The 23187-nt window shown below is 35.2% G+C and overlaps 1 protein-coding gene and 1 non-coding gene across 4 annotated transcripts in view; one reads left to right on the top strand and one right to left on the bottom strand.

Moving 5' to 3' along the window:
- FANCL (FA complementation group L) overlaps positions 1-23187 on the bottom strand; it is a 90758-nt gene that overhangs the window by 21544 nt on the left and 46027 nt on the right. For 2 of the 3 annotated variants that reach the window (XR_005832981.1, XM_040623458.1), the window contains exon 8: positions 6503-6544. The exons of the other annotated variant lie outside the window; for it this stretch is intronic. Coding sequence is in view for 1 of the 2 variants with exons in the window: in XM_040623458.1 (XP_040479392.1) it covers positions 6503-6544 (42 nt within the window). In the remaining variant the exon portion in view is untranslated. The remainder of the gene's footprint in view (positions 1-6502; positions 6545-23187) is intronic. 3 annotated transcript variants of the gene reach the window in all.
- LOC121101127 lies at positions 18009-18116 on the top strand. The gene has a single exon (XR_005833073.1). It is a non-coding gene; the product is annotated as a U6 spliceosomal RNA (small nuclear RNA).

Here is a 23187-nt window from a genome sequence, read left to right as displayed (position 1 = left end):
AATAATTTAGGATGTCAATTTATGTGGAATCTTAAAAAAACGAAAAAACAAACTGGTGGTTGTGGGGGTGGGGGCAGTGTAATAGATAAAGAAGATTAAGAGCCAAAATTTCAGTTATAAGTCATGGAGATGAAAATACAGCATAGGGATTATAGCCAATAGTACTGTAATAACATATGACGACAGATGGTGACTATACTTATAGTAAACACTGAGCTATGTATAGAAGTGCTGAATCAATATGTTGTATACCTGAAACTAATAAACCACTGTATGTTAACTATACTTCAATAAAAGAAAAAGATTTGAGCAGTCCACTTTATGAGGAAAAAGGCATCCTTAACATTTACATATTAATTTTAATTTGACTGGTTTTTAATGTTTAAACAGTATTTTAATTTTGGGATTTTGGGGGGATATGAAATAAATTTGTAAAAATGAGCATGTTCTATAAAATTAGACCTAAGGAAAAAAGTTTTAACTTCAACTTAGAACAATCAGTTTGTTCCACAAACTATCTGGGTCAAGAACTGAAGAATATAGAGGAAGACAAATATTGTATGATTTCACTTATAATGTGGAATCTAAAAAAAAAAAGCAGAAACATCCATAAATACGGAGAACAACTGACGGTTGCCAGAGGGCAGGGAAGTGGGGAGATGGGCAAATGAGGGAAGAAGAGTAGGAGACATGGGTCTCCAGTTACGGAATGAGTAAGTCACAGTGATAAAAGGTACAGCAGAGGGAACACAGTCAGTGGTATTGTAACGTCGTTGTATGGTGACAGATGATGCTACACTTGGGGTGCGCATAGCGTAAAGTATAGATCTGTTGAATCACTATGTTGTATACTTGACACTATGGAACAGTGCATGCCAACTAAACTTTAGTAAAAGAAAAGATTAAAGAATGCATGTTCTTATTTACAACACACCAAATTATACAAAACTAAATAACCAAATATTACATTAATGAGTTATGTGTTAATACAATTCAATCCAGCAAAAGTATAAAATGTATCTACTAAGTGCTATGCTCTATCATAGATACTGGGTTGACCGAAAGAAATATAAGATGCAATACATGTTACTTAAGATCACAGACTTTAGGGGCACCTGGGTGGCTCAGCTGGTTAAGCATCTGCCTTCGGCTCAGGTCATGATCCCAGGGTCCTGGGATCCAGCTCCGCATGGGGCTCCCTGATCAGCAAGGAGCCTGCTTCACCCTCTTCCTCTGCCCCTCCCCCTGCTCATTCTCTCTCAAATAAATAAAATCTTTAAAAAAAAAGATCACAGACTAGCCATATCTTGAGTCTGATTCCTAGCTCCACCTCTTAAAGCCAGCTACATCTTTCTGAGCAAATTAATTTCACTTAGCTTCTGCAATATGGAAATAGCATTAATCCGTACAAGATTTGAGTGAGATAACATATATAAAATGCTTAACTGCTTAGCATATAGTGTATGTTTAAAAGTTGACAGCCATTATTAAAAGCCATATAGTCCTTGACCTGGAGAAGTTCACAGACCGTGAACAAAAACAGAAAACTGAAAAATATCTGTACTATATCAGACAAAGTATTAATACACTTAATATAAAAGGGCTATTGAAAAATCAGTTAAAAAAAAAAAAGGTACATACGATTTTTAAAAATGGAGGGGTTGGATGAAGAGATAATTCCCCAAAGAAAAAATACACATAATCAAATGAAAAATACTCAACCTCGTAAGTTTAGACATTACTTCTCTAACTGCAAAACTTCAGGGTAAGAGAGAAGAGAGAAGCAAAGCCCCAGGAATTAAAGAACAGTAAGAAACATGAGGTACACTGGAGGCAGTCTGCCTTCTCCCAAGCAGCTTTTCCTTCAAAGCTGAGGTAGCTCAGCTCCGCAGCTTGGCTTCTCGCTCAAAACACTCAACATTATCAGGTACTGCTTGATCTTAGAGCCTCACTGAGGAGGTGAGCATTCTGTAGGTCATATGGGACCATGATGCATGCCCTTAATCCATTCCAGAATAATCCACAGTGGTTTTGTTCTGATTTGGCTCCAATGACTGTTCCAACGTTTCAATGGTCCCTAGTTAGTGTGGCTTTAACCCTTTTTACAACAATTTTTACTTCCTTCTTTGTATTTTTTCCATATTACCTACAACAATAGGTATTATTTTTCTAATCAAAAAAATCAATTTTTCTAATCATAATCATTTTTATTTCATATGTAAAAATAAATGGCCTGTGAGCCATCCTTTCACTTCATGATGTGCACAGATTAGCAAAAAACACACTAGCCTAACTAATATTTCAGCTATGTGTCAGGTCTATGTTGGGATCTCTGATACAAAGATAAGAACATCCAGTACACAAGGAGGTCGCAGCTCTCATCTTGATGGTAACGAAGTATTTGATCAAGACATAGCCTCTTAAAAACTTAACACTGCATCAATAAATATGGGTATGCGGTAGACAACTTCTAAGGAGACTTCCAACTCTAAAAGTCAAGAATTCTAAATATAACTGTTTGAAAATCCATAAAGCAGACAGTTTTGTCCATTTAAAAGTACCTACCTTTCAAGGTGCCAATTACTATAATGTACTCCCATTTAGTTCCAATTCGTGTTTATAAACAGATTTTCTCATTCAAATTATATATATCTATCCATTAAATATGAACAATTTATATGATTCAACATAGTCATTTCCTCTTTAATCATACCAGAGTAAAACTATTTGGACATCATATCTTCTATCCCCATGTATTCAAGGACAAAAGTCAATGATGCATTACACAACTACCATTATTTTCTAAAATAAAGGGGGAAAAATCAGTCTTCAAAAACTTTTGAGTTTTTGGAATAGGTTAGGAACCACAAATTTCTAACAGGAATAGCAAGCAATTAATTATATAGCTATAACACGGAAAAGATCCAAAAATCACACCCAGAAAACTGCAGGTATTAATTTACTAATCAAAGAGAAAATGCCAGAGTTTTTTTGGGTTTTTTGTTTCTGTTTTTTTTTGCACATACACAAAATACCATGATAAAAGGAAGTGAGACAGAGGAAGGAAGACATAAGACAGGGAAAAAACTAAAGGAGAAAGACAAAAATAAGCAGCAAAAACCAAAAGCAAAAACACAACAACAACAAAAAACCCATAAACACACTTTTAGGATCCCAAAAGCAATACCCTGTCTTACAGAGAAGAAACGTATCCGGGTAACCAAGATAATGATGCGGAAGTCTAACCCCTAAGCCTTCCTGGGGTGGGAGAAAGAAGACGACAGGATGCTAAGCAACCATTTGTCCTTAAAACATTAAAAAATAAAAGTGAAAGGGACACCTGGGTGGCTCAGTTGGTTAAGCATCTGCCTTCCACTCAGGTCATGATCTCAGGGTCCTGGGATCGAGCCCGGCATCAGGCACCCTGCTCAGCCAGGAGCCTGCTTCTCTGTCTCCCTCTGCCCCTTCGCCCTGCTCCTTCTCTCTCAAATAAGTAAATAAAATCTTTAAAAAAAAAAAAAAAAAAAAAAAAAAGGAAGGAAGGAAGGAAGAAAGGAAGAGAAATCCTGAAATATCTAGAAAATATAAAACAAGGTGGGAAAGGACATTCTACTCTATCTGCTCCAAAGACACGCAGCAAGGGCCCACGCTAAGGCCTACGAAGCACACTATCTTTCAGTCTGTGTATTTCCATGTGGGGCAGACTGTAACAGAAGAAAACGGTACAGACCAAACACCAGGAATTGGAAAACTACTTCTTTAACATTACCTGCACAGGGAGCACAAAGCTAAGTTAACAGGGGAGATATTCTTGGGTATGGAGTCCAATCTTCCTATGTGAAAAGCAAATGTCAGAAGAATAACAAGAATTTATTAATCTTGAGAAAAAAATAGACCTCTCAACATGATTTGAAAAGAGCAAGCATAAAGATACTAAGAGATCAATCTAGTATCAGGTTCATCTAAGACAATGAAATTCTCTGCACTGAAATCAGAATACCTGGACTATTCTGTATATGGGCTTCTCAGTGGAAAGATCTCTATGTGGGATCTCTGCACGGATTCACTGAAAATTTCTGAACAGACACAACTGAAAAGATTTCTAAGCAAGCAGTCTGGTCACAGTGTGAGAGGTTTGGCATTTAAACCTTGAGATCATGAACCAATAGAAAGTCTGTCTGGTCAAAGGTCTACATGCCTTACAAAAAAACTAAAGGCTAATTCTATTTTCCGACTAGTTTTATAATGTTAAAACACAGCCTATTTTGGCAAGGCTTGCCCACTTTTATCGCTGGAGGATGTACATGAATCAAGTACCCTGACATTTGAGCACAGAAAGGTCAAGTTGGTTATTGTAGTTCATGTTTAATAAATAAAATAAACCATCAGAAAAGCAGGTTATATCATTACTCTAAAAGCCTTAAATGGGGTCTTATTTTCTTACGAAGCATAGCCAATGAACAGGGAGGTAGATGAAGTTGTACTTATTAGCTCCATGACTAGACAGTGCACCTTTAGAGAAAGAAATCACTGATCTGGTTTCCACAGTGTTATTGTCCACTGATGAACTGTCTGTATGATTAAGTCTAAACTCTTTTCAAAACATGCTAGTACTGGAGAAAGGGGAACCCTCTTACACTGTTGGTGGGAATGCAAGCTTGTGCAGCCACTCTGGAAAACAGTATGGAGGTTCCTCAAAAGGTTGAAAATAGAGCTATCCTATGACCCAGCAATTGCACCACTAGGTATTTACCCCGAAGATACAAATGTAGTGATCCAAAGGGGCACCTGCACCCCAATGTTTATAGCGGCAATGTCCACAATAACCAAACTATGGAAAGAGCCCAGATGTCCATCAACAGATGAATGGATAAAGAAGACGTGGTGTGTATGTATATACACAATGGACTACTATTCAGCCATCAAAAGCAATGAAATCATGCTATTTGCAATGATATGGATGGAACTAGAGGGCATTATGCTAACTGAAATAAGTTAATCAGAGAAAGACAATTATCACATGATTTCACTCATATGTAGAATTTAAGAAACAAAACAGAGAAGCATAGGGAAAGGGAGGGAAAAATTAGACAAGACAAAATCAGAGAGGGAGACAAACCATAGGAGACTCTTAATCATAGGAAACAAAGTTGCTAGAGGGAAGGGGTAGGGGAATGGGGTAACTGGGTGATGTAATGAGCACTGAGTATTATGTAAAACTGATGGATCATGAACTCTACCTCTGAAACTAATACACTTTATATTAACTGAATTTAAATAGTAAAAAAAAAATGCTAATTCCATAGGGAATGCTAGATCTTTAAATGCATTTAACTGAAGTCTATAGAGTAGAAAATACTAATAAAATCTTTGTTTTATTAAAAAACAAAAATGTAATGGCCTATCATGAAGCCTCAAATTCTGCCATTAATATTTTGATCTTGTTACTTTTCTAGGATTTCTTATGAACCTACATGAGAAATGTTCAGATATTTTTTTTAATTAAAAAAAGAAAGCAGGGGCACCTGGGTGGCTCAGTCGGTTAAGCATCTGCCTTTGGTTCAGGTCATGATCCCAGGGTCCTGGGATCAAGCCCCATGCCCAGGCACCCTGCTCAGCGGGGAATCTGCTTCTCCCTCTCCCTCTGCTCCTCCTTCCCCCGTTCCCCCAACCCCCCACTCATGCTCTCTCTGAAATAAAATCTTTAAAAAAAAAAAAAATCCCTTCTGAAAAAAAAATGCTAGTACCTATTTATGGAAATGTTGAGAAACAATTTTTTTTTTTTTACAGCCTACAAAGAAATTACATATAAGTACAAGGTAAGAAGTTAGTGCCTATGGACGACTACTCTACAGAAGTTACATAAAATTTTTCAAATGGTGGTGACAAGGAAGCTGATAGCAACTGTGAAGATTACAATTTTCTAGAGGCAAGGAAATCACCTGAGAGAAGACTGGTGTAGTCTTTGACTTATAAATTGATTTTAAAGAAGCCCTGTCAAGTTACATTGCTTAGAAAGTCCTATATAGTTGTATATGTTTTGTTCAATCTTTAAAAAAAAAATCAAGCAAAAAGCAATTGTTTTTTAAAGGAGGTAAATTTCTGGGCCACAGGTACGACTGGTGTATTTGGACCCTTGTCTGACATCATCTTTATCTATAGCTGTAACAGTAAGTGCTATACGCAATAGTAATTTGAGCTTGGGGTCTCCCCCAGAAAGCACTCTAAGACAGTGCAGACAGTCCCTAAGATTACTGCCAATACCCTGACAGGGAACGGGGACTGGGAAGAGCGAAACAGAGGACAGAAAGCCAAAATAAGGGTGTGCTGTCAAGCTGGTCACTGGAGTCAATGGTGGCTCTGTAAGAAGTTGTAAGGAAAGCTCAGAATTGCGGCCTAAAGAGAGAATCTCAAAACATTTATTCACTGGCTTCTGTTCCTGACTGGTCAAGTTGCTCTAAAAAGATTATTAATTCTTACATTTCCAGATGTCCATACATACCACGGGCATACAGACACCCCTGGTCCTGGCATCAGGAAAACTCTAGGACAAAGAAAAAATAAGCAGTGGTTGAGCTGAGGTGAGGAGTTTCGTCAAGAAACACCACTCTGCGCCTGACTGCAGCAGTATGGCTAGGTAAAGAGTAAATGCAAAGGAAGTGAAGTAGGGAGTGAAGTAGGGAGAGAGCAAATGTATCAAGAGAAACATACGGTCAGTTCTCTAAAAGGTAAATAAATATATTTTGAAAAATTTTTCCTCATGAAATCAATTTATATAAAGCTTTAATGGTAACAAAAGGGTTATCTTTGAAGTACCCAAAATATTATGTCTATGGGAAGGTCTGCCCATTTTAGGTTGTTGTCTTATTATTGAGCTCATTATATCATCTAAATACAAGTCCATTATCAGATATGTAATTTGCAAATATTTTCTCTTAAGTCTGTGGCTTGTCTTTTCATGCTCTTAACAGTATTTTACAAGACCAGAAATTTTTTGTTTTGATTAAGTCCAATATATCAATTTGTTCTTATAAGGATCTTGCTTGGGGTGTTATATTAAGAAATCCCAAAGTCCCAAAACTTTTGGTTTTTTTCCTAGAAGTTTCTTTGTCTTAGGTTTTATTTACATTAAGTTCATAATCCATTTGGAGTTAAGTTCTGTAAATGGATTGAAGTTCATCTTTTTTTTTTTTTTTGCATACAGCAAATTGTTTCAGCCCAATTTAATGAAAAGACTGTCTTTCCCCCACTGAATTATCTTTGCACCTTTGTATATACATACAACTATTTTCAGCAACCAGTTTGTATGGGTATACATATGATCCCCAACTTACAACGGCCTGACTTAATGATATTTTGACCTTACAATGGTGTGAAAAATGATATGCATTCAGTCGAATCCGTACTTCAAATTCTGAATTTTGATCTTTCCAGGCTAGTAATATGTGGTAGGATATTCCTCTGACGCTGGGCAGTGAGCCATGCGATCACAAGGGTAAACAATCAATACATTTACAAACCATTCCGTGCCCATACAACCCAAAGCAGAAGCTTTTCATTTTCAGTACAGTATTCAATAAATTACATGAGATATTCAACATATTATTATAAAATAGGCTTTGTGTTAGATGACCTTGCCCCACTGTTGGCTAATATAAGTGCTCTGGACATGTTTAAGGTAGGCTAGGCTAAGCTGTGATGTTCAGTAGGTTACATGTATTAACTGCATTTTCAACTTACAGTATTTTTAACTTATGATGGGTTTATCAGGATGTAACCCCATCTTAAGTCAAGAAGTATTTCTATGATAATGCCACATTGTCTCGATAAAGTTAGATTTATATTTTGAAATCAGGTCAAATTAATCCTCTAACTTTGTTCTTCTTTTTCAGTTTCCTATTCTAGGTCCTCTGCATTTTCTTTATGTATTTTAGAATTCTATCGTCGATTTCTAAAATCAATCTGTTGGGATTTTGACTGGGATTGCATTGAGTCTATAGATCTATTTGAAGAGAACTGACATTTTAACAATATTGAAAAGTCTAATACATTAATGTGGCCTATCTCTCCAACTATTTAAGTCTTTAGGCAAAAAATTTGCAGATATTTCACCAAAAAAGATAGGATGACAAATAAGCACATAAAAATATGCTCAATATCATTGGTCATTAAGGGAATGCAATTAAAACCACAATGAGTTACTACTACACACTATTAGGATGGCTAAAATGAGAAAGACAGGGGCAGCGGGTGGCTCAGTCAGTGAAGTGTCCAACTTTTGATCTCAGCTCAGGTCTTGATATCAGAGACATGAGTTTGGGCCCCATGGTAGGCTCCATGCTGGGTGTGGAGCCTACTTAAAAAAAAAAAAAAAAAAAAAGAGAGAGAGAGAAAGAGAGAGAGAGATTGAGAAAGACTGGCCATACCAAATGTGAGCAAGGATGAAGGATACAGAGAAACAGGAACTCTCAGACACTCCTGTTTGGAATGTAAAATATAACAACCACTTTCATAAGCAACTGTGTTTTTTTTAATGTGAGCAGTTTCTTAAAAAATTAAACATACACCTCTTCTATGATTCAGCATTCCACTCGTAGGTATCTGCTGAAGAGAAATGAAAGCATATGTTCATATAATGACATCACATAATATTCACAGCAGCCCTATTTGTAACAGCCAAATCTTGAAAACAATTCATATGTCCATCAACAACTAAATGGACAATATGTAGTAAATCCAAACAATGGAATACTACTCAGCGTAAAAAGAATGAACTATTATTATATGCCACAATGGAAGAATCTCTATGCTGGGGAAGAAATCTGACAGATAAGAATACATAGAATTATATAAAATTCTAGAAAGTAGATCAGTAGTTGCCTGGGGGCCAGTGGGAGAGCCAACAGGAACAGAGAGACTGCGAATGGGGAAACTTGGGTCTAATGGAAATGTTTATTATCTTGATTGTGGGATTGATTTCACAGGTGTAAACACTGGTCAAAACTCAAATTGTACATTTTAAATATGTTCAATTAATTACATATCAATTATACCTTAATAAAGCTGTTCAAAAAAAAAAAACCCACTTCTTCTGATTTCTGGATAGTAATGGGATCTACAAAGTAGTACCTTTTTTTGCAGTAGATTAATCAATAATTAGGAGCTAAAAAATTACAAAGTAGCAATATTTCTAACACCGAGGACAAAGGCAGAAAAGTAACTGTTCATAAACCTACCACTTAAGAGAATGAAATTTTATCACTTTTATATATATAGATATATAAAATGTATATATACTGAAGGAAGGAAAAAAGATATATATGAGAACTCCGATGTTAGCTACTCTCCCATAACTGTTATTAAATTATGTTAAACTAGGAAAGCACTTAAGCAGAAAAGTGTGAACACTGCCAATCTCAAAATGTAACGCTTATTATCTTTAAAAGCATTTTGTTACTTTTATAATACCTGAAGTGATATAATAATGTCAGTCACTTAACCAGATCTTAGAGTATAATATCTTCATCTTAAGTACTATTATTTCCAGTATTTTAATAATTTTCTCACAGTCCTGGAATGTGATCTTTTGTGCTCTGATGACACTTAAATTAATAGCATAATTTTCTGGTACTTGCAACAGTTGCTTTCCCTTCTGATTTTTTTTTATACTTTCCTATAATATGTGCAGATAAATCCTCTAATAATCATTTTTGTCTTTATCTCTGGGGGATTCAAAAAGCTTCAATAGAATAAGGAAATATCAAGAGATTAAGCTTTTTAAGAAATTTAATTTTAATATTAATTGCAATATTTCTAATAAGATATCTTTAAAGAGACAGCAAATCTCTTAAATATTTAGTTCCTTTGATCTTCTTTGCAAGCTTCATTGAAGTTCTCCACACCTTCTGTAGGTAGCTTTGTAACTATATCTATTTAATCAAATGCTATTATTCTCTGTCAAGCAATCCACAGAGACAACTCTTCCTATATTTATTTTGATTATAACTGACCAGCAGTGAGGATGATTTAAAAGATTTGTTATTTTGAGGTCATGTGAGCAAGGTAACTACCCACAAAGACAAATGAAACTGACTCACTTCATATGTTCCTATGTAGCCATTAGAGAATGACTATAGCAATTACCTTAAAAAAAAAAAAAAAGATTAAAAAAACATCTGTTCAAGTGCATGTTGAAAATTAGTAGGCACTCTCATATGTGGTCCTTAGCTATCCTATATTATAGACCATTAAGAAAAAAAAAAAAATCAACACCAGGCCAATTAGGAGAGAATTCTGAGTAGATGCCTAAGCAGAAAGCACCAGGAATCTGTCTCCCCACCTAGACACTTACACTGATCGAAACTGTCTGATATATTTTGGAACTCTGGAGTCTATTGAAGGCTTGCAAATTCTATCAATTTCAGCTCTTAGCTTGACAGAGGCTACCCATCACCCCATGACCGGCAGCCCTGCAGGTAGTCCAGGAGCAACTTACACACAGCTTACAGGAGATAGGGTAGGTAAAAGGATCTGTCTTCCAAGTAACAGGGATCTGTACTCTGATCTGATTGTGGCTTCTAATCTCAGAGGGGTAGACAAAGAGGCAGTAGAACATTGCTGTTGTACCTCCTCCCATTGTTGCTAGGCCCTCCTCCTCCTGCCGAAGTAACGTGCAGAATATTTAAAGACAGTGCCCTCCCCCCGCCAACTTCATTTTTCTTTTTTCCCCTTTTTGGGAATCAGACATTAAAGACACAAACATTTCAAAGTAACTGCACAGACAAGGGAAATGTGGAAGTCACTGTTCAATCCCAGGGAAAGACACAGGCTCAAAAATGACCAGAAAAGACCCTAAACTTATACCACAGGCTGATCCTTAGCACAGAGACAGCCTATAACATCAAAAAAAATAAAAGAATAAAATATAAAAACGGGAGATTTTAATCATTCTTCTCTAGGGAAAAAGAAAAATCCAATTTCTAGAGTTACCTCACTATTAAAGTATCCAGTTTTCAACAACAACAACAAAATTACAAGGCATAAAAGAACAGGAAACTGTGACCCTGATCCAAAGGAAAAAAAAAAAAAAGACATTAACAGCAACTTTCCCTAAAAAAGACTTAGACAAAGATTAGACAAAGAATTTGAAAGAATTTGAAATTTGAAATTTCAAAGAATTTGAAAAAGATGGTCTTAAGTATGCTTTAAAAATTAAAGAGATGTGGAGAAAGTCAAGAAAAAATGAACAAAAAGGAAATATCAATAAAGAGAAAGAAAACCTAAAAAGAAACCAAAGAGAAATTGTGGAGCTGAAATGAAAAATTCACAAAAGGAATCTAAAGGCGGATTTGAGCACACAAAAGAATCTGAGACCTTAAAGACAAGTCAACTATCAAATCTCAGTGACAAAGAAAAAAGAATGCAGGGAAGTGAACAGAACCTAAGGGCACTGTGGGACGAGCTGACCAATGTACGCACCGTGGGGACCCAAAAAAAAGGGGAGGAAAGTGGCAGAGAGAGAATATTTGAATAATGTCTTAAAACTCCCAATTTTGATGAAAGACACGAATATAAACATCCAAGACATCAACAAAGTCCAAGCAAGATGAAATCAAAGAGACCCGCACCAAGACACATTACAATCACACTTTCAGAGCCAGAGACAAGAGTGTCTTGGAAAAAGCAAGAAGCGACTCATCATACATTAGGGACCCTCAAAAACAATCAGATTTCTTATCAGAAATTTTGAAAGGCAGAAGGCAGTAGGCTGATATATTCAAAGGGCTTAAACAAAACAAAAACGAAACTGATAACCAAGAATCCTATGTCTGGCAAAACTGTCCTTCTTCAGTGAGGAAGAAATTAAGACATTTCCAGATAAACAAAAGCTGAAGGAGTGCTCTATTAGTCCCACACTGCAAAACATGCTAAAGGGAGTCTCACAGGTTGAAATGAAAGGACACTAGACAGTAACATTAAGTCCTCTGAAGAAATAGAGATCTCAGTAAAGGTACTTACATGGGCAATTATAAAAACTAGTATTACTGTAACAATGACTTGACTTCACTCTTTGTGTTCCATAACATTTAAGAGACTAATACATTTTTGTAACAATTATTAGTCTAAAAGCTAGACTTATTTGTAACTTAACCACAGAGAAAATAACTACAGAATATACACAAAAAGAATGAGAAATTAAATGTTTAACTACAAAAAATCAACTAGCTCTAAATAAAACAGTAATGTAAAAAATGAGAGACAAATAACTACAAGACATACGGAAAACAGCAAAATGACAGAAGTATGTCCCTCCTTATCAGTAATTACTTTAAATGTAAATGGATTAAACTCCCCAATCACAAGACAGATTTCAGTAAAAACCAAATGTGACCTTGCATATATTTTGGCAGCTAAAACTCTTCAGGGCTACTGATGGGTGACCGCCTAAATCAGTCTTATCTTTGCTGCATGCAGAGAAAGATTTCTCCTTTCATGGTTTTTTTGGGGGAGGGTTTATTGCAAAAATACTCATTTTGACATTACAGGGACTCTTTTGTTAGAGCTCCTCTACCACAGACATTAACATCTGAGCAACAGCCACATGTAGTGACTGTATCCACTCAATTGACGGTGGCACTGAACGTAGTTAGCTCACTTCTATCACTATGGTTTTTATGAGCTTGCTCTTATGTTTTAAGAGGTGCCAGGAGTACATTTTTGCACTAAAATCTAAAGATACTTTAAAAAACACTTCACAAAAACAGTCCTGTGTCATTATTCATTCATGTGTTTGTACATTCTTGTATGTTAATTTACGAATGATTTTTTTTCCAGTAGAAAATACATATGCAACAACCAAAAATAAAAAACAAAAAACACAGATTGGCTAATGGATAAAAACACATGATCCAACTATATGCTGTCTATAAGAGTCTCATTTCAGAGACAAAGAGGTTGAAAGTGAAAGGATGAAAAAAGATTATTCCATGCAAATCATAGCCAAAAGACAGTAGGGGTGGCAATACAATTATCAGCCAAGATAGACTTTAAATTAAAATAGGTTACAAGAGACAAAGAAGGACATTATAGGCCCATCTTCGATATACAGTGGATTTGGTTCCTGACCACTGCAATAAAGCAAATGTCACAATTAAGCAAATGTTGCATTAAAATAAATCAAATGAATTTTTTGGTTTCCCAGTGCATATAAAAGTTATGTTTACACTGTATTATAGCCTATTAAGTGAGCAATAACATATGTCTAAAAAAATGTAAATACTTTCATTAAAAAATACATTATTGCTAAAGGGTGCTAACTATCCTCTGAGCTTTTGGAGTTGTAATCTTTCTGCTGGAAGGGGGTCTTCCCTTGATGTTGATGGCAGTGGACTGATCAGGGTAGTGACTGCTGAAGTTTGGGGTGGCTATGACAATTACTTAAAATAAGACAACAATGAAGTTTAAGGCATTAAGGGACTCTTCCCTTCACAATTTGTCTGTAGCATGCAATGCTGTTTGACAGCATTTTCCCACACTAGAACCTTCAACATGGGAGTCAATCCTCTCAAACCCTACTACCACTTTATCAACTAAGTTTATATAATATCCTAATACCTTGCTGTCCTTTCAGTAATCTTCTCAACATCTCCACCTGGTGTAGACTGCATCTCAAAAAACCACCCTCTTTGCTCACTCCTAAGAAAAACTCCAATCCATTAAAATTTGATTATGAGATCGAAGCAACCCAGTCCCATCTTCAGGCTCCACTTTTAAGTCTAGTTCTCTTGCTATTTCCACCACATCTACAGTTCCCTCCTCCACTGAAGTCTTGAACTCCTTAAATTCTTCCAAGAGGGTTGGAATCAACTTCTTCCAGACTCCCATTCATGTTGATATTTGACCTGTCCCATGAATCACAAATGTTCTTACGGCATCTAGAATAGTGGATCTTTTCCAGAAAGTTTTCAATTTACTTTGCCTAGATCCATCAGAAGAATCACTACCTATGGTAGCTATAGCCTTACAAATGTCTTTCTTAAATAGTAAAACTGGAAAGTCAAAATGACCCCTTAATCCACAAGCTGCAGAATGGATGCTGTGTTAACAGGCATGAAAACATGAATATCATTGTACATCTCCACCAGAGCTGTACGTACCAGGTACGTTATCAATGAATAGTAATATTTTAAAAGAAACTTTTTTCTTTTTTTTTTTCTTACATGTTGTAAACAGATGTGCTGTCACCCATGCTTTGTTATTCCCTTTATAAAGCATAGGCATAGTAGATTTAGCATCATTCTTAAGAGCTCTAGGATTTTCAGAATGGTAAATGAGCCTTGGCTTCAACATAAAGTCACCATTTGCATTAGCCCCTAACAAGAGTCAACTTGTCATTTGAAGCTCTGAGGCCAGACGTTGACTTCTCTCTCACTATGCAAGTCGTAGATGGCATCTTCTCCCAGTAGAAGGCTATTTTGTCTACACTGAAAATCTCTTATTTAGTGTAGCCACCTTCATTCACTATCTCAGCTACATCTGGATAACCTGCTGCAGCTTCTGTATCAGCACTTGCTGCTTCACCTTGCACTTTTATGCTAGGCAGAGGACTTCTCTCCTTAAACCTTATGAACCAACCTCTGTAGCCTCAAACTTTTCTTCTGCAGCTTCCTCACCTCTAACTTGCCTTCATAGAATTGAAGAGTTAAGGCTTTGGTCTGGATTAGGTTTTGGCTTAAGAGAATACTGTGGCTGTTTGATTTTCTATCCAGACCACTAAAACTCTCTATCAGCAATAAGACAGTTTTGGTTTCTTATCATTTGTTCACTGGAGTACCACTTTTAATTTCCTTCAAGACTTTTCCTTTGCATTCACAACCTAGCTAAGTATATGGCTCCAGAGGCCTAGCTTTTGGCCTATCCTGGTTTTTGCCATGCCTTCCTCACTAAATTTAATCATCTCTAGCTTTTGATTCAAAATGAGAGACATGTGACTCTTCCTCTCACTTAGAGGCCATTTCGGCTTATTAACTGGCCTAATTTCAAAATTTTTACATCTTGGGGAACAGGACAGCCAAAGGAGAGGGAGAGATGGGGGGTGTGCAGTATGTGCAGCAGTCAGAACACGTACATTAAGTTCGCCATCTCATACGGATGCGATTCATGGTGACTCAAAACAATTACAACAGTCACAAAGATCATGTCACAGATCATAATAAATAATAATGAAAAAGCTTGAAATACTACAAGAATTATCACAATGTGACAGACACAAGGTGAGCAAACACTATTGGAAAATGGCACCAAAAGACTCCAAGACAAGATTGCCACAAATCTGACCATAAAGTACCAAATGCTGTGTAATTCATGCATTATTTTCTATAATTTCATGTCTTTGTTCTTTGGCTAATGCAGTTCGCCCCTGAAGTACCATCTCTCCTCCCAAGCCTAACTTCTCATTTCTCAGGACACACTAACATCTTATCCAGAAAACTTGCTTGACCACATCAGGTTAGATTATGTGCTTCTACTCCACCTTATCAAAATGGCTCATCATAACATTCAACACATTTTACTGAAATTTTTAAATACCACTTTCCTCATCAGACCACAAGCTAATCCTGACAGCCTATCCTAGGTATTAGAACCTAATTCACTTTAACATCCTCAGAATCCAGCTCAGTGCTCCACATATAGTGGATAATGAAGGCATGTTACATTTAAATTGTTTCCTACTGAAAAAATGTCACTCCCTGCTTTTCTGTTTATGTACTTTTTCAAGGTATCTATTAAAGACTTGACCATGACAGATATATAATTTCATCTAATAAAGCACTAAAAATAGGATAGAACTTCCCTAGTAGACTTTTAAGTTAGTTCTTCTTATTTATCTTACCTAAGTTCTATGAAGGTCCAAAGAAACCCAAACGTTCCACACTAATCCCCTCCCTATTACACAAATGGGTGGGAAAATAAGAGGATTTATTCCTTTTGTCGCTTGCCTATAGTTGGAAATGTGGACCCCATTCATATTTAGCATACTTATTTAGAAATTTCAATATTTCTCTTTAGCAGCTCACTGGTGAAAGCAATGAAAAAATTTTAACATTCCTTGTTCATAACTAGTTTATACATCAGAATTCAAACAAAGTAGTAACTACATACTTAATATTCTATAAAAAGAGGGTAAAAGCTATTAGGTAGGGAAGGTGGGTTAAATACACACATCTAATTTCAGTCCCTCCCCAAAACTCACTAAAACTATGTTGTTCCTGTTTTTCCTTTAAGGTATAATCTCACAAAAAACAAGGAGAACTGGAGAGGCAACAAGAACAAAATTTTGGAAGCAGAAAAACTAAGGGATTGCTCATATAAGCATAGGTGCAAATGCCTAAAAAAATTAAGAAATGCAATCTGGCAATAAACAATATACACTGGAGATCACTTGTGTGTGAGCAATAGATAAATATAAAATGCACCGTTACCCTAAGTGTATTTCAAGAACAGAGGACTGGCTTAACATTAGGAAATCAAACAATCAATTTACCATATTAACAGATTAAAGGAGAAACAATTTGATTATCTTAATATATAGAAAGAATATATTTGACAAAATTCAACTTGCATTCACACAAAACTCTTAGCAAACTAGAAACAGAAATAAATTCCATTAAAAATTGTTAAAGGATTTTAGTACAAGAAATACACAGACAAAAATCTACCTAATAACAAAAACTTTAAAGTTTGTGGGGTATTTTTGTTTTTGGTTTTGGTTTTTTTGAGATCTGGAACAAGACAAGGATGTTCGTGTTTACCATTTATATTTCACATTGTATTAGAAAGCCTAGCCAGAGCAATAAGGGGGGGGAGAAAAGGTATAAAGATGGGAATGGAGGAAATGAAACTGTCATTACAAATGATATCATTATGTTCACAGAAAAATCCAAACAAATTTACTGATAAATTATTAGATAAAGAGTTTAACAAGGTTACTAGATAGAAAATCATTTTAAAAAACAGATTTATATACATCAGCAACAATCAAAACTGAAGGGAAAAAAATGACCACTATACACAAGTTAAGAGTGGCCAAAATTAAAAAGTCTGAAAAAAACAGTGATTAACTAGGATATCATTTTTGCCTCTTCACTCCAAATCCACCCTCATTACCTGCTCTGTGATAATGGAGGTTTACCCTGTAAGCATCTCTTCAACAGCCACACGATGTTCAGCCCTATCAGTAAGAAGATGGCATCAGATAAGTGCTTACCAAGTCAGGCTATGGTTTCCTGTCCACCAGCCTTGGTCAACTTATACCTCACAGGAATGTTTTCTGCTTGCTCAGAAACAGAATGCTGGAAGAGTCTTCTCCGAGAAGTCTGACCAACCAGTCATTCAAAAAGACCTACAGGTATTGACATTTGGCATTCCTCAATACGAGATCTAGTCAGATGCCTCTACAATAAAGGTCACAGTTGACAAGCCCCAGCCATGCACTCAGAGCTTCCAAACAGCTTATTTACTTTTTTCCAAACAGCTTTTTACATCCGACTTTTAATCATGAGCAGATGACCAAAGATTATAAGCAGAGAAAAAAGAGCAACTCAAGTACTTAGAGGGGAAAAATAATATCTCTGGGGAAAAAAAGAATATACACCTATGAAGTAAACTCTTAGAAATTAACATAATAAAAGTAAAAACAAAATTAAACACGGAGGTTATTAGGTAAATCTTAATGAAATTCCCCAGAAATAAAGCCAAAGAAACCTAAGACAGATGGCTAAGAAGAGATACAGACAAGTGATGGAAAACTGGGGGTTGAATGAGTTTTAAGTATAGAGAAAACTACAGAAATGAAAAAAGTAAGATAACTGTTAACTCTAGGAATAACAAAAGCCAGGTAACAAAGGAAAAATAATAGTTAACCACATGGCTTATCTCTGCATAGCATATACACGTTCATAATGTGAACAGAGTATTGATATAACCAAAATTAAAAGATAACTATTTGGGTGCTTGCTTCAGCAGCAGCACATATACTAAAATTGGAACAAGACAGAGAAGATTAGCATGGCCCATGCGCAAGGATGACAAGCAAATTTGAAGCATTCTGTATAAAAAAATTAAAAATTAAATAAAAATAAAAGATAATTATTTGGGAAAAACAGGAAGATAGGAAGTATACATGTGTATACATGTGGGAGCAGGTAGAAGAAACAGCAAACCCATCTATAGGGGAAGTTAACACATAATGCCTAAACCAAGCAAACAAAAGGCAGTATAATTACAAGAACATGCAATAATATAAATAATATTACAGCACCAAAAGGATCAGCGGACAATCAAAAGTCGTGGACCCTGCCAGCAGAAGGAGAAAAGGTGGGAAGGAGGCTAGGAAACGCTCTTTGGTCTAAAAAGTAAACAGCACCAACAAAAAACCCTGTAACCTAACTCTTTAAACTATGTTCTTATGTAACTTTAATAAAAGTTAAAACTTTCAAAAGAAAAAGAATATAGCTTGCCTGTATTCTCACGGTAAACTAGAAAATATGATTTTTTTTAACAAAGCATTCACAGTAGCAAGAAAAAATTTTAAAATAGTTAGGAATCAACTCAATAAAAATATGCAAAATCTAGATTAAGAAACCACTGCTACTTAACTGAGGGACCTAAATAAATGTAGACATAACCAGTTCCTAGATTATGAACACAAAAGTTCTTAACTTGATGGATAAATATAAACCTAATTATAACTAAAAACTAAATGATTCTAAGGAATACCTGGAATAAATGCACATTATCAATGATGTTTTAAAAACTGAAATATTTTAAGTGACAAGCCTAGTTTCAAAGCTATTATCCAGTGAAAACACCATTCTAAATGAAGGCATTAAAGGTGATTTTATATTTTCTTAATTTTGCTCATTTGTATTTTCTTTTTTTTTTAATTTTTTTTATTATATTATGTTAGTCACCATACAGTACATCCCTGGTTTTTGATATAAAGTTTCTTTTTTTTTTCTTAGTGCAGGGTACTTTTAAAATATGTTATTGAAAAAGAAAAAAAAAAGGTGTTTAATAGGTTACTGAGTCCAATAGATCACACTGATACTTCTATCGTATCGCATGATCTCAATAATGAATTAAATTTCTTTCTTTTGGTCCTTTTGATGTCTTTTTAAACATACCACTAGGGCAACAATAAAACTGCCAAGAAGGCAAAAGCGTATTTACTTAGCCAATTTAAGAGTGAACAAAAATCCAGTATTAGGAGTTCTCCAACAAAGACAGCAAAGAGAAAAATGGAAAGATAATCTAGCAGTAAGTCAGAAAAGGAGAAGTTCCACAGGATCCTTAGAGTGGATTTTGAGGGTTCTTCCCCTGACACTGTTTATTTTAAATCAAATTTATTTTTCTTAACATCTCTGTGAAAAAGAAAAAGTTCATTATTTCCATATACATGTGAACTGAGGCAAAGGCCAGTCACATGACTTGTTTGAAATTATACAATTAAGTCAATGACTGAACTGTAAACAGAACCTAAGATACCCAACTGCTAGTCTGCTGCTCTAACTAATGGATCATGCTCCCTGCTATGTAATAGGACTGTTTCCTTTCATTACAAATTCTTCATTCACCATCAGCTTATCAGCCAGAGGCTTCATCATTAGTTTTGCTATTCTTGCATTCATGGCATTATTCTAGAATATGAGATTATCATGATAAAAAGAATTATATATATATATATATATATAGAGAGAGAGAGAGAGAGAGACAACTATAGAGACACTACTGCATTGGGCTACTGAAAATTCCAGGAAATTGATCCAGGGTCTCAACAATGCCATCAGAAATTGGTATTTCCTCATTTCTCCTCTCTGTTGATCTTTTTTTTTTTATTTTTTATTTATTTATTTATTTATTTATTTATTTATTTATTTATTTATTTGAGAGAGAGAGTGCATGCATGCACACATGCCGGCGAGGAGGGAGAGGCAGAGGGAGACAGAGTACGAATCTTAAGCAGACTCCGAGCTAAGCCCAGAGACCGACATGGGGCTCAATCCCAAGACCCTGAGATGATGACCCGAGCCAAAGCCAAGAGTCGGACACTTAACCACAGCACACCACCCAGGCACCCCGATTAACACTTACTTTGTGTTGGTCAGTGACCTAGAGAAAACGAATTTTGCTCTTACAGACCCCAACATCAGTGCACTTAAAATCTTACATTAGAGCATTCTATGGTATCATTAGTCAACAAAATTCACATATACGACCTGCATGTAAAAGTCCAAAAGGTAGCAGGTTGTTAAAGATACAGAGCATCTGTGATGCTACAAAGTAGACTAAGATAAAAATGAGATGCTCTTATATTCTATGCTAAATCTATAAAAGAAAATTTATTGGGTAAGCAAAATAAATATCTGAAAAGAGGTATGCATCACTTGTCTTTGAGAAGCACTTTGTGTTTCTTTGGCACAGATCACGGCAGCAGTAGTAGCAGCAGCCTTGCCCTTGGTGCTGATTTCTTACTACTCTAAATGTCTCCTCTGAGCCAGAATACACTGGCTGTTGCTGATCATGCTGTGAGACACCTGCACTGGCTACTAGGCTTGTCATGACGCACAAAACCCTACCATCTTCAGCTTGACATTGTGCAAGTTATAATTATTCATCCAAATGAATATGTCAGAGCAGCAGCAGCAGACCTCTCATCAGAGCAAAAGAAAAATACATCAAAACATTATCAACCCAGCAGGAAGACAGGGACCATAAGGAAAATTACCCATTTTTAATATGGATGCCACAAAGCCATGCCTATTATTTCACAAAAAGAAAGGAAAATAAAGATCTTCCAAGTTTAAAGTCCAGAAACACTGAATCCAAAGAGGAAATGTACAAAACAAAAACAGATAAGGATTATTTTTTTTAATCAATTATCTGGAACCTATGTACAATCTCTTAAATATAAGGTTGCTGTTAGGCTACATTTATTTTGCTTAAGAACCACGACTGTTTAAAAATTGTTAAGAAAAAATAACTCTCACAAGCAGAATTATTTCCAACAAATCAATGAAAAAAGATCATACACGGCAAAGTAGTCTGATATTGCTTACTTTTAAAACATAAACTAATATTGCCAACACTCAAGAGCTCATACCACTGGCGGTATCACCAAAATGCTGATGATGTACTGCTAGACTCTAAAATAATAAGTAAATAATATATTTTGAAAAATTTCTGAATTTTAATAGCAAAAACAAAAGAAAAACTGAAAATCACCCCCAGATCTAAACAAATGAAGACACATCCAAATTCTATGAGCATATATAAAATAAGCAAGTGTAAATAAGATTCCTATCTCCTACTTAAATATGAAAAAAAAATTAACTTTTAGAATGATAGAAAACTATCTTTTCAGAACAAGATATGAAAGATTTTCCCATTCAAGACACAAAAAGCAGAAATCACAAGGATGAGACTGACAAATGGGACAACACTGAAAGTTAAACTTCTGACTGACAAAACAGATTACATACAAAGGTAAAAAGTATGCCACAGAGAGAAGATACATCCCATATAACCAACAACTGGTACCCAAATTAAAAAGGAATGCTTATAATAAAAGAAAAAATTTTAAATAAGCAAAGATTAAAAACACAATAATAATGATTTCGATTCTTGTTAAGAATTAAGGTCAGGCTAAGACCTAGAAAATATCTGGAGAAGTAGATGTTACATACATTGCTGGGTAGGGGTATAAACTTATACAACCAATCTGAGAAGGCGATTTGGCAATATTTAGTAATCTCAAAGAGATACATTCCCCTCAATCCAACATTTTCTCTAGGCATAAGCCATACTAAGAGTCTCATATGTGTACAAGGAAACGTAAAGATGTTCACTAGAGCACAACTTAAGAAATTGTGAACAACCTTATCAGTAAGGCAATGAATAAATTAACTGGTGGATTTATATAATGGAACTATATAAAGCATTGAATGTACTAAACATGCAAAGATCATGGGTAAATCTCAGAAACAATGCTGTATAAAAAATTCAGACAGCCAATACTATAGAATATGGCATGAACAAATGTAGCAAAAAATATGCATGGATAGCACATGCATCAATTTCAGGGAGGTGGTTACCTCCAGGAAGGGAGAGAAGGAAAGAAAAGGAAAAGAGGAATGAAGTCTTAGCTGTTCCTGGAACATTTTATTCCTAACAGAGAGACAGAAATAAGAACTAGAAATGAAATGAATGCCACAAAAAATTAACATCTGTCAAATCTGAGTTGTGGATAAAGAGGTATCCAAATTTTTATCTGTGCTTTACTAAGAATCTTAGTACATTCTTTAATTTAAAAAAATTATAACATTCCAGTTATTACTAATTAGTTCTGTTTTCTTGGAGCTAGCACAAAACAGAAAACTTGCTGTATGACCTAACTAAATCTAAAAGTCATTCCATGCTTAAATGTGCAAAGCATTGAGCTGGTGTTAAATAGGGGTAGAAAATTTGAAAGAAATTACCCTCAAAGATTTTCCAGTGTGTTGAAATCAAAATAATTTTGCTAAATGACAGAATAAGGTAAGTGCTAAACACTCTTTTTGTGGAGATGCAAACTTTTTCCCAGATTTAAGACCGGGAAAAACTTGTACGGTTATCTACATTAAAGACATTAGAAATTCATCAAAAATATAGTCTTAGACTTGGGATTTTGGCACATATTAAAATATAATCTAGAGACAGCATATCTGGAAGGAATAATACAATCCAGGTACAGTGTTATCTCATAATCTCACATAAAACAAAGTTTACAGAGCCAAATAGGAAATTTATATTTAAAAAAGAGAAATATGTCTATTTTAAAAAGAGTAAAAGCCAAATAGAAAATGTATATTTAAAAAAGAAGTTTCTTTAAAAAAAAAAAAAAATGAACACAGTGTTTCTTAGGTATTTATAACCTATATCAGAATACCAAAAGGAAATTACAGGGTTTTTCCTCTCCTTTATTTTGCTGTGTTTTCTCAGTTTCCATTGAAAGGAGGGAGACTGTTGTTTTTAAAGAAAAAAAATATGAAAAATAATTTTTAATATATATGCATAATTAAAATGACATTTGAATCTACACAACACTATTTAAATCCTATTATATACATACTTAGGTTTATTTTTAAAAAC

This window comes from Ursus maritimus, unplaced genomic scaffold (genome assembly GCF_017311325.1).
Source record: "Ursus maritimus isolate PB19 unplaced genomic scaffold, ASM1731132v1 scaffold_6, whole genome shotgun sequence".
In the NCBI taxonomy this organism is placed as follows: domain Eukaryota; kingdom Metazoa; phylum Chordata; class Mammalia; order Carnivora; family Ursidae; genus Ursus; species Ursus maritimus.
The sequence above is the reverse complement of the archived record's forward strand: the minus strand, read 5'-3'. Positions and strand labels throughout refer to the sequence as shown.